Raw genomic sequence first — 13073 nt, forward strand, 5'->3', positions numbered from 1 at the left:
ATTACAAAATCTTAAGAGTTAATATTTTATTTACATTAATAATACTTAAAATTATTGCATTGGAATACTGATAAAATACAGCATAATATCAAACAATTCTTTGAGGTTAATTTTCATAATACAATTTAGAAAGGAGTCTTGGCTCAACATGTCACATCAAGGCTCACCTAAGCTATACATTTTTTTGGCTATGAAGTCGTGGTTTAATATGTACAATTGGAGGTTTTTTTTACAAGTAAAAGAAGTTGTGGCATCTAAATATTAAGAAAACAAAATCATTTAAAGTTTTACTAATAGAAAAATTCAAATAAAAACCTCCATATTGTTAATAGATCTTTGACTATTAAAGATAAATAAATTTTAAGTAGCTGGTTATCAAGGTTAGGTAACATGTAAATTTTGTAAAAGTTAATGCCTTAAATCAAAACTTTTTTTGTAACATAAATAAAAAAAAACTATTTATAATTTAAGGACATTTTAAAACTATTGTTTCATATCATTGATATGATAATTTCTCTGATGAATATTAAGTTGGTGTAGAACACTGGAATAAATGATGATAAACACAATAAATAAGATGGGGATACATATGATGCACGCCTTCTCAAACTGAAAATGAAACAAAATGTTAATCCACAAAAACATGATATGTTGCATAGTATATGAATCTATACACAAAATTGTTTAGTTCTATCTTTGATATCAGTTGATCTAAACAAATATTTCTTTTAAAAAGATTTCAGTAGTTTATCTCGTAAAATCACGTAAACGCAGCTGTCAGACAGATATTTTGAATTATAATAGAGTAGCGTTGCCACTAAATAATTGTAGTTGAAAATTGCACCGAGATGAAAGATATGAAAAAAATGCAGTAGCTAGTAGAATGATGTAAAAAAGGGATGAAAACTATACCTGGATGAAAACAAGAAAATCATATTTGATAAACATGATAAACAATAGCTGTACAAACTTTACTTGTAGAGTAGTTTCAATATTAACCCAAATATTAATATATATAATACATACATGGCCTGAGATTTCTTTCTGCCCATACTTGTTTAACGTAGTCACAATAATGAACTCCAGGATTGTACTGAAAAGACACAAGGTTGATTAAGTAAAGAAGGACCTTAAAACAAAGGTTGTTAAATTAAAGGGTGAAGGTAGCGAAAAACGACTTTGACTTACTTACCTACTGCAGCTCAATTCAAATTTTGTGGCTGAGAGGGTTTATGGATTTATGTGGACAAGAATTTGAACAAACGCCTGCTGTTAAAATTGCTTGAAATATGCTATTATACTGTTTTTGAAGCATTTTTCTAAGGTTTATCAAAAATGTACTCTCGTCACCTGTAGAATCATATTGCAAAGTTACAAATAAGAATAATAACCCACATAAATTTTTTGGAGGAATTCAAAGTTTTTTATTCATTCGAGTACTTTTTCTAAATTCTTTTGTGTCTTTTCTCTTTGGGTAAAATTCATAATATGATTAAAACATAATGATAAATAGTAAAAATATCCCTTTAAAAAAAGTTTAATAGCCATAACCTATTGAATAAAAATAAATTTACCTGAAAACAAAAAGGATACAAAATAACATCCATATGTCAAGGGTGCTACAATAGGATACAGGCGGTACATTATATCTGCATGGAAAGGTATCAATACACTAATACATGTCTACGATTGTCAAACTCTAATATTTGTTACTATTTTCTTTAGAGAGCGATACTTAGGGGCAAATAGAATATTTAAATTGCGTAATATTGGCGTAAAACTTATTTTGTTCTGTAACTAAAGGGAAGTGTGCATGAAGGGGAGAAGGAGAAAAGAAGGAAGTGGGGAAATTTTCATTTAAAATTGTTGATCAGAATCCTTATCCCTATTTGAAACTAAACACTGCAACTTCTATAGTTTAATTTATTTTGGTTCTATGGATTACACAACAAGAAACTATTTAAAATTACCCCTAATGGAACTTATTTAAAATTAATGTATTGATATATTTCCTAACACTAGCAAACATTGCTATGAGAGTTAACATTGTTGTCATCACCATACCCACTCGTCCAGGAATAGCTTCAGATGGAATGAATAAACTGAACCAGGCTAACACCTAAAAAGTAAAAATACATCACCACCAAACTCATGTGTTCCAAAAAGACAGAAAAAGGAACCCAGTAGTAGTGTCGGACTGATTATGACGTAACAAAAAAAATTAGCCAATGAGAGGACATTATTGACCAATGGTAAAATTCATAGTCGCCTCTCATTGGCTAATTTTTTTTGTTACGTCATAATCAGTCCGACACTAATACTGGGTTCCAGAAAAGTAAATTTTTCAACTTAACTAAAATAACTTAATGACACTTTGACTTTCGTTAGCATTTGATTGGGTTCTGGTTAGAATTATTTAATTTTTCTAATGATGGATGTTTGTTATAAAACTTCTTTAGTATTTTGGACAATTAATACATTTATTGTGCTTTTTTACTTTTTATGGATTTTTTGAAAAGGACAAAAACAGTTATAATGAAACATTTTTAGCTTAATTTATTTATCTACTTTCTAAACCACGCAAGCAAAAATGTAACTAGTGTTTGAAGATGTTATTTTGAATTATTATATTGAATGAATGTAAAAACTTACCACAAACAGCGCCGAGGGGATGAATGTTTGAACAATGTGGTATCCAAGTTGTCGCGTCAATATCACCTAGATTAAATTTAATCATTTTATAAAAATTTTAAAGAGGGAGCTACAGGCAAACATTAGTACTCTATAAACTCTGCTTTTAATGATTTGTGTGTCTTTTATTCCTATATTCCCAGTTGTTATCAACACCCACCCCCTCGTATTTATATGAAACCATTTTTCAATTCAAATGCTAGAATTGAAATATTTATTTCTTTTAATTTTTAGCTTAGCCACCATTGTAAGTTGTTGTTTCTAATAATTGTAAAACTTACATTCATAATAAGTCCAGGATAACTTGTATCATAATAATCTGTTGAATACTCATTGAGAAGCTTCACTCTAAAAATAATATAATAAATAAGACATCAATGTAATTTTTATTTATCATTGTCAAAAATCAAAAAAATGTTAATAAATGGACAGTGCACTTTCGAGAGGGGATTGTTTACATCAGAACGACTGGTATTCACATCTTTCTTTAAGTGTAAATGGAAAACAAAAAATGTCTGCCCTATAAGAAGAAAACAAAAGTTCTAGACATTTATATCATAAATCATAATCTTGATATAAATGTTTAAAACTTTTGTTTTCTTCTTGTAGGGCAGACATTTTTTGTTTTCCATTTACACTTCAAGAAAGATGTGAATGGTTTAAATATAAAGTACTATTATGTAACCTGTATTCAAACTGTGCCAAAGTAATATTGTTATTCACAATTAAGCTGTTGGATCCTGGAAGCCAATTTAGTTTCATCTGAAAAGGTTATTCATTAGTGTAATTTAGAGATTATACCAACTTAAACAAATTATAGATAAAAATATATTAGACCAGCTGTGACCAATAACTTAATTAATTCTAAGAAAAAAATCATAAAAGTGATTTTGGGGGAAAATGTATCGTAGTTTGACGACCTTTCTAACTGTCTGCCAAATATTATTTTAGATTTATTTCACTTGTTGGTTATACCTTATTCCTGGTATTATAATATGAATAGATCAAATTCTCTCCCACCCCCAAAAATATTCACTCATAGGATAAAGAGTTTCTCCGTCTAAACATCTATTTGAAATTGTGAACCAAGTATAATTCACCTTATAACAAGGAAAAAAACACATTGTCCACCAAATTATAAAAATATGAACTTTAAATGCTTTGACATTTCTAGCATATCTTTAAATACAATTGAGTTTTTTTAATAACTTTACCTGATAAGCTTGATTTCCAAAGGATTCAAATTTGATTTGACAATTTTGAATATCAGCTGGATACAAGTGGAAATCCATGTTACATGCTACGTCGAAGTTCAGCCTATATAAAATTACAGAATCAAATATTCCTTAAAATATGCTTATCTTTAAGAGTTAGAAGCTGTGGAACTAGCATTGTCCGAGAAAGGGAGAGGTAAATTATCATCAAAAGAATCTACTACTCTTCATAAACCTAAAGGCAGAGATTTATGAATAAAGTAGGGGGAGGGGTAATATATTAATGTACCATACATTGTATCTCTTCTATTAGATAATGTTGTAAGTAAATATGTCAGTTTAAAAAAACAAACATTTTATTTGATTAATTCCTAATAGACTTACTTATACATATACTGTATTAAAGATTAATAAAATCTTTATGATTTACAAATTTTAAGATACTTGTTTAGAATGTTATTAAAGAAAATATAATTTCCTACCTTGAAGAATATCTGATAAGGCTATTCTCATACACCCTACAAAAAGTTAGATAAATTAGCTGTACATTTACAAAGATGATTGATAAAAAAAGGAAATGTTCTCTTCTAAATCACTCCATTACTCTAAGATGAATAAAAAAATGGCTTTAGCTTCCTGAGTTGTGCTATTTTAAGCTTAGGTTATTGACTAAATATCAATTCATTTACTGAATAAGTAAAGGAATTTTAATGTTAACGCCTCTGTACTACAATTATTGATGTTGCCTAACATGATTTTGTATTTTTTTATTCAATTGTAATTACCTAACAGAGGCAGTTTTTTGGAAGTATTGAGGAGTTCTGATATTCTTAGCTTGGTCTATGAAAATATCAGGCATCCATATTTTCTCTGCCACACATGGATGGAGGGATGTGTAGTTACCCATAAAGTCTCCACCTTCCAAATATTCTTTCTGAAAGGTTAGATTTAAATAAGTTTAACAAAAAAAAGCCAATGTCAACTTAAACCCAAGGTGTTTGATTGAAAAATTCCATTTAGTTTACAATTCATTATTTTTTATAAACATTATCATTGCATTATTTATGTTTTTTCCTTTAAACTAAACCTTCTAAATTCTATTATTAATAAATTATGATGTAAAATACCTTTGGTGTTATTCGTTTGTCATACCAATAAAATCTAAAAATAAAACATATGCAATAAATCGTCGTTAAGTAGGAAAAAAATATTGATATCTCTTTATATCAAGAATTAGAATCTGATTTCTTTTCACTGGATTCAGACTCATTCTGATCGTAAAATTACCTAAAGCATGATTTTACAAAAATTTACCACAGAACCAGAATAGTACATTTTTTTGCTTTTTGTTTTAGGCCTATCAAGAACAGTAAAAATCATTCAATCTTTTATTTCTTTTTCCTCAGTTAGCTGACTATATTCAAAATATGGTTAATGTACATAAAGTGTTTACCTTAAAGTTGTTTCTAACGATATTATTTGTGCCTTTTCATCAACTCCTAATATATTCCTGGAAAAAAAGTAAAAAATTTGGTGGAAATATTAAAAAATAATTATGTTTTTTAGAACGCTCTCTCTCCTAATGATTTGTATTTAACTAAGGTCGATTTTCCTTCACTCACAAGTGGACCATACAAGGACGTCCAGAAAGTGATATAAAGGGGTGTTTACCCCCCAATTAAAAAGCTTAGACTTGGGACAACAAACTAACCCTCAGCTACAAACATTTACAGAAAATCAAACAGTAACTAAAAATCAATTTGACTTTGAACTTTTACCTGACATTTATAGAAGCATTAACAACAGTATGAAAACTATCATTGTTTTTGGGTCTCTCATTCAAATTATATCCATCCAAAATGTCAAGCTAAAAACACAATTAGAAAAAAAAATTATTTATCAGAGAATGATGAAATTTTAGATAAAAAGCTCTTTGAAACAATTAGTTTCTCAAAGAGAATTGTTTTATCCTTTCCTTATATTTCTTTCTTTTGATTTGTGCATGCTGTTTAATACCTCTTGGGGCGGTTGATAACAATGTTGGGCCAGAACTTTGTAGTAGATTACAAGGCACCAACATCCCAAAAATTGCAGACAACCAACTCTTTGATTGCAAAACCTTTGTCTGTAAGTACTAACTATACATAGGCCAATACATTCCCCCTACTTTTACTATTTATGTTGTACATGCTTAGATATATGGTTAGGTTTGTGACATTTCTACTCTTTAGAAAAAGTTGTACCGCCAATGTAAGGAAATACTTATAAAGTAGCTATGCACCTAAAAATTTAGCATTTTCAATGCAACCAATCAAAGACAAATAGACAGGAAAGGAAGAATATGAATTGATGATTTTGATGATTTTAAATTTATGCCCTGCGCCTTTTAAAAATATTTTCATGAGTTATAATGGAAGGATGATGGGTGTATGTAAGGTGCACATTTTAAAATTACCATATTAAAAAAATTTTTCTGTTTAATTTTTTTAAAAGTTTCCCTCCATTTTCTGTCTTGCAATAAAAAAAAAGTTTCTTTTGATAGCATGATATTTTTAACTAACGCGAATTATTCATTCACAAATACAAAATTATTTGAGGGAAAATAGTTTTTCTTAAGTTGAAATATCCTTCCTTGCTTAAACACTCAATAACGCCAATAAAGAATCAAGTTACATGACTTAAAACAAGAAGAACTCTTATTTAATTCATTTTTTCATAAGTAGCCAAGGATAGGACAATATAAGATGAATAAATTTTTCTGTAAATTATGATGATAAAAATTGCACTCTTCTAGCTTTCCCCAGGGCTCGCATAAACCTTAGATTTAAGCCTGTTTGTGTGCAAGAAAACAAATTCAAAAAAGATGGATTGTCTGTTTAGGATCAGGTCTAGACATCCAGCTTACTTTTAAAGTTGTAATGTGACGATTTCACTGAGGATTACATGGGGCTACAGAGCCCTGCTTTTCCCCTCAGAAATATAAGCTACTTAAAGCTTATATCAGTTTTTTAATTTGGATGGGAAGTTTCATTTTTAAGTCCATTGTCCTTTCTTGGTTTGCCATGCCAACTATCATATCAAATGACACCCAATACCCGAAATATTACTGCCAAATCAAGGGCAACAAATGAAGCATTAGAAATTTCTGTGTCATGATTAAATTCAAAGTCATGCTCTCAATAGCAAGATTGCATTTCCTTAAAGGGACACTCCATGTTTTAATTTAAAGGAAAGTGTTATTGTTATTACCTTTAAAAGGCTATTTTTATTTTGTTTATTCTGGGTAAAATCCGAGACCAATTCTTTAGACAGTTTTTCCAATCCTTAAAAATTGCAGCAAAAATATTTCATTTTACGGATTGCAAAAAAATGTGTAAAGGATTGAACTCGCTTTGCTGCTTATGATGCCAAAAAACATGTATTCAAAAAAAGAATAACAAATATCTAAATGTAAACATGGTGTGTCCTTTCAAGGCTAAAATGTAAAAGGATAATTTACTAATATAAAAATTCAGCCACAAAGTCCCTTTTATCATTTCTAAAAGCCTTCAAATGTATAACTCAAACAGTCCATTACTAACATTAACAAACAATTTTAAACATACCTGCAGATTTTTGACAAAAAATAATCTATTTAAGCCTCCAAGTTTTAAAAGCAAGCACAGGCAAATTAAATAAATAAACTTACCCCTTCTAGCCTACATTTTGACAGACGCTATACAAATGAAACAAAACATTAATATTGATCTTATGGTTATGGGTAAAAATAGTGTAATCATACATTAATCCTTTATGTTCAAAATTAAAGATTTTAAGAAAAACAATATCTTCTTATTTACATTAATTTTTGTAGGAAATATTGGAGTAACCTATAATTCGCATGATCCCATTTAAAGTATATAAGCAAATGGATCTAAATCTTTTACATCACATAAACTGAAAGTTAATTTCCTTTTCTAGTATAGGGCTATTAGCCAGATTCTATCAAATTTCTGAGGTTTGTCAGGAAGTTATCGTTTACCAAGTCCTTTATATATATACTAGCGGCTACGCCCCCTAGAGGCCTCTAGGGGCACTTAAGAAGGAGAGAGTCGAATTTAATACCCAATTACTTATTTTAGATTTAAAAAAAAAAAATTTTAAATTTGGGGGGAGGCGAAAAAAAAAATTTTTTTTTTTTGGGGGGGGTGCCCCCCCACTCATTTTTAATTTTAGTTCAAAAAATTTAAAAAAAAAATTGGGGGGGGAGAGGGAATTTTTCATTTTTTTTTGGGGGGGGGGGGTTGGGGGTTTCCCACCCCCCAAGAAAATAGTTATAAACCTTCCCGGGACCTATGAGAAGCTACCCTGTTAAGGAGAACCTGATCGGTTCAGTGGTTAGCGAGATCCTTCGGTACAGACACACAGACACACAGATACACAGACACGAAGACATCCTGTTACTTTAGTATAAGGATATATATATATATATATATATATAACCATAAACCCTAGAATAGCCTATGAAACTATATAGAATTTCGTCTATCAACCCTTTTACACTTAAAACTTAAAAGACAAAAAAATCTTACCGTATCGGCATCTCCACATGCCAAAGCAGAATCAGGTACAATTAAGGTGAAAATCAGGAGACCACATTTTACAAAATCCATTTTAATTCATGCTGAAATAAAAAATTAAACTTCTCATCTGGTTAACTTTTTTTAAAGACTAAACAGCTGGTTGCAAAGCCTAATGAATATATTATTTCTAGGATGTTGCACCAGATTATTATGTACTCTGATATTAAGTAATACTCGCAGCAGGCTTAACCACCTTTACCCCATCCCCTGCTCTCCTACTGAATAAACGAACTGACCAATAAATACAATGCATGGCTTTTTGTCAGTATTACTCAAAACCTGTTTTAATCTTACAATCTTTATTTTAATATCCGCTGTAAGCTGCCTATTATACGATGCGATAAAAACAATTTCAAACTGTTGAGAAAACAACTGACACTATAAAATAAGGAAGGTGACTAACTAACTTTACAATATAATATGTAGCTTTAATGCATAACAAGGGTAAATTTGTTCATAAGTAGCGTAGATACTACAACATATCAGCTGTATGAGTTGTAAAATTGCTTCAGATAATTGCATATTAAAAAATCACAAAATACCAGTTTTGTTAGCACGGGCCTTGGGCACTTCAGAAATAACAAAACGTGTAAAGATGTCTATAATACGATGTGATAAATAACTATTTAAAATAAAACAGTTTTCTCCTTTGTATATATATATATATATCTTTATTATAGAGTAGCTGCGAACATAATGTATATATTAATACATAGGTTGGATAACATCCGTTTAGATGAATAATCATTTAAAGTACACATTATTTTAGCAGTAAGACTCTCCAATTTTAATTTTAAAAGAACATTTCTTTTTGGTGGGCAAGATTATTTGCGAGGGTGGTCGTACTTTTCCCCCAAATAGTTATAAATCTTCCCTGGACCTATGAGAAGCTTCACTGAAAAGAAGAAGCATGTCGGTTCAGTGCTAAGCGTGATCTTGGAACACACAAACTTAACCACATCGTGTTACTTTTTCCAGGAATAAATATAACATATCTAAACGCATTTGATCCATAAATAAATTACATCTTTCTGAAAATGTCCCACCCAAAGTGGACACCTAAAACACTATTACTACTTTTATATTAATTCACATGTCATACACACCCTTCCTTAATGCAATTATGAAACACGATAAAAAAGACTAATTAGGCATTGAATTAGACATCTTTTGAAACAATCTCCACTAGTAGTTACTTCGCCCCTTGCCTCTGGCCAGAAGGTCAGAAAAAATACCTTTACACATTTATTAAGCTTTTGCTTCAGACAAAACCCTTAATACTTTATACTACTGGGTATAATACACATGTTATAAGGTATCCTATTATATAAAGTAGCAAAGTAGGGGAGTAGCAGCTAGTGATTTCATATAGTACAAAATTTATTTAAATAAAAGATCTAGATGTCTAGATTGCATTAAGGAGAGATGTGCACATTTTTGTTTAAATTTTCATTGTGTTATAACAGGTGATATAAAGGAATGTGCGCAAAATAATGATGATTTATATTTCACTTATTATTAGTTATATGCGTTGATGCCAATTGTTATTATACTGAAAATTAAGAATTTTTACAAAATTTTCTGATTTTTAAATGAGTCACATATTTATAGAAGGCTTTATTGTTATTGTCAATTTCTATTGAGCTAGTTTTTTATTGTTTTAAAATGTTTACTGGCCTACTATTGGTAAATATAATTCATACTGGCCCTACAAATTGTAGTAAAGTCTGTTTATTGGCCTATCATTGGTAATTTGTATTGTATGACGTCATTTTTTTTATAGGCACTAAAAAGGTCATCACAAGGCTTAGGGATAAAAGTGCAGATATGGAAGGTGTTAAAAAAGCATCTGTATTTGCGTAACAAAGACAATGATTTATTCATATTACTTTTTATATAAAACTAGCGGCTTTGCATCTATCCTCTAGGGGCTTTATCCTTTTCCTTTCCTCTTTATAACTCTTTATAACTTTTCATATATATTTATTTAGATTGATTTATATTTTTTAAAACCTTTGATTTTTTTCTCTTTTTCAATGTTTTCAGAATTTCTTTGTCATTAGCCTTTTTGGGGCTTAGCCCCTACAGAGAAGGAAGGTTTCACAATCTTTTTGAATTTGATAATACAAAGTTTAAAAGAAGAAAAGAAATTTTAAAAGTATGAAATATGAAAAGTATAAAAAAAAAATGTATAAAAATTACCTATATAAAAACATTAAAATTAGAAAAAATAAGGAATTTTTTTTTTGGGTTGGGGGAATTTTCATTTTTTGAGGGTTGGGGGTGTCCCACCCCCCAAGAAAATAGCTTAAAACCACCACAGGTCTTAAGATCTTAAGCTTCAGACGGACAGACTTCAAGCTACTTTGTACTATAGACTAGCGGCTTCGCTCCTAGCCTCTAGGGGCTTTGCCCAAAGAGGTTTAATCAACCTTTTTTGTGTTGTTTAGATTTTTAAAAAAGAAAAAAAATATTTTTTTTTAAGGGGGGGAATTTTTTTTTTTTTTTGGGGGGGGGGGGTAGTCAAACTTTACTTTTAAAATTTTAGTTTTAAAAAGAAATTTTTATATTCCCTGAAAAGTAGAGCCCAATCGGTTCAGTGGTTACTGAAATCTTGAGCTTCAGACAGATAGACATCATACTACTTTGTATTATAGATATATCCTTATAAAATTACAATTACACTAATACATATTACTGACTACTTTAGAGGAAGTTCTTATTTTATATGCAACATATAAAGTCAATTTTGTTTGTTCTATCATTTTTATAAAAAAAAACCAGTTAATTTTAAAATTCTTTATATGTAAAATTAATAATATACTGTAAATGGCCTATTGAACGTGAATCTACACAAAAAAAAACGGATCATGAAAAGAGAACGAAGTAGTGAGTTTCGTCGTATTTTCACAATAGCTTTTCACCTATTTCTAGCTCCTGCGGAGCCTAATTCCTAATCCTGTGTGGGAATTATTAACACTTACCTAGCCCAACTTAAAATAACCTTTCAAGAGCTACTAAAAAAATACAACGAAACGCGCTACTTCGTTTTTTTCCATACTCCTATCTGAAGAATTATTAGTTATTTAGGTACGCACGTACATGGACAAGATACATTGCAGCTACGCTACTGCAAATGTAATTATATGAAATTGGCGATATTGCCTTTTCTTAAGATATATAAATTTTCTTTTTTTTAAATCCAAATTTTAAATCTTTAAGACTTATTTATATCTATACAACAAATTCAGTAATAAAATTCTACTAAATAAATATAGATTTTCTGTGTTAATTGAATTTCTAGATTTGTAATGAATTAAGAATTATGTAAGTTCAAGAAGTTTACAGTTGATTGAGCACAGATTAAAATAGACTGAAGAATAAATTGAAATCTTGGAAAATTTTCCTAACTTAAGATGATTAAAATCCCTCTCTTACTACCCCCCTCCCCCCCCCCTGACTAATTTCTTCCTTCTTCTTGTTCCTAAAAAGACATGGATAAGGGTTCTTAAAAAATCTTCTATAAAACAGACGAAGATTTGGGGTTATTCGTAAGGAATACTGATTATGAAAAAAAACTTCTTTTAGGAGGAGCTACTAATTAACTAATGTTTTTTCGTCTGTCCTGACGTTAAACTGTAAACTACTTGATTACACAGGCATCTGCATCTTAATCTATTTTGAATAGAATACCATAACAATAAGGCATATTCAACTTTCATGCATAAGGCAACATGAACAGCCCATTTGCCACCATATTTTTCATTTTATTGAACTTAATTTAATTTATTGTTTAACATTTATATCTCAGTGTTAAGATATTTGATTTCATGGCATATTAAGCAAGGTTGATGTGTGTATTTATATAAATACTCCAGGGATAAAGTAAAATGCAAATCATTAAAACATTTGATGCTTTATTAATTTGAATGTATAGAATTGGATAAATTGATAAGCTGAGAATAAGATATGATAATAGAAAAAAAACCATGCAAAAACTGGTCCTGTCATTATAATTTATATCGACTAAATGGCATGAATTAAAGACTTAATTAGTTTAATATTTTCTTTCACATTCATTAAATGACATATTATTGCTATTCCAATGTAAAACAGAGCTTCACACATTAAATCTCTAATTTCTAACATTTTCATAGTCTCAACTTTTGTAGAGAGAGAAGGGACAATGGGCTGTCCCCAATCACTAGTCCCCAAAGTTGTATTACAACATTCATTTTCCTATGTGTTTGCTTTACAACTTTGGGGACTTTGGTGAATTTGATCAGTTATTTTATTAAGTTGAGTGTTGAAACGTTTCAATAAATAATTATACACTGAAGGGGTAATTTTTAGTATCATCATTTGGGATGTACACCAATTTGTCGGCCATTGTCTTATCCCTTAAGATCCCTGCAACTTTTATATATGGGTTGCATGTAGAGTTTTATTTGTTTGAAACTCTATCCACAATTCCACACATGATGTAACTTACACCATATTATCAAATAAATTATATCTTGCACATTGAAAGTTCTCAAGCTCCCAA

At 29.8% G+C, this 13073-nt stretch overlaps 1 protein-coding gene across 1 annotated transcript; it reads right to left on the reverse strand.

Annotated features, from left to right (window-relative positions):
* Positions 1 to 11: 11 nt before the first annotated feature.
* Positions 12 to 8570, reverse strand: LOC145314182 (glycine receptor subunit alpha-4-like). Its single transcript, XM_080153995.1, has 15 exons — positions 8477 to 8570; positions 7594 to 7620; positions 5684 to 5772; positions 5359 to 5415; positions 5033 to 5066; positions 4691 to 4839; positions 4388 to 4423; positions 3906 to 4008; positions 3377 to 3453; positions 2973 to 3039; positions 2653 to 2718; positions 2011 to 2119; positions 1575 to 1647; positions 1027 to 1093; positions 12 to 609 (listed from the first exon to the last, which is right to left on the reverse strand). The coding sequence occupies exons 1-15, from the start codon at positions 8555 to 8557 to the stop codon at positions 484 to 486; spliced, it is 1161 nt and encodes a 386-aa protein (XP_080010121.1). The 5' UTR covers positions 8558 to 8570; the 3' UTR covers positions 12 to 483.
* Positions 8571 to 13073: the final 4503 nt, after the last annotated feature.

The sequence above is a fragment of the Acartia tonsa genome, chromosome 3, assembly GCF_053477335.1.
Source record: "Acartia tonsa isolate MP-2025a chromosome 3, ASM5347733v1, whole genome shotgun sequence".
NCBI classification, from domain to species: Eukaryota; Metazoa; Arthropoda; class Copepoda; order Calanoida; family Acartiidae; genus Acartia; species Acartia tonsa.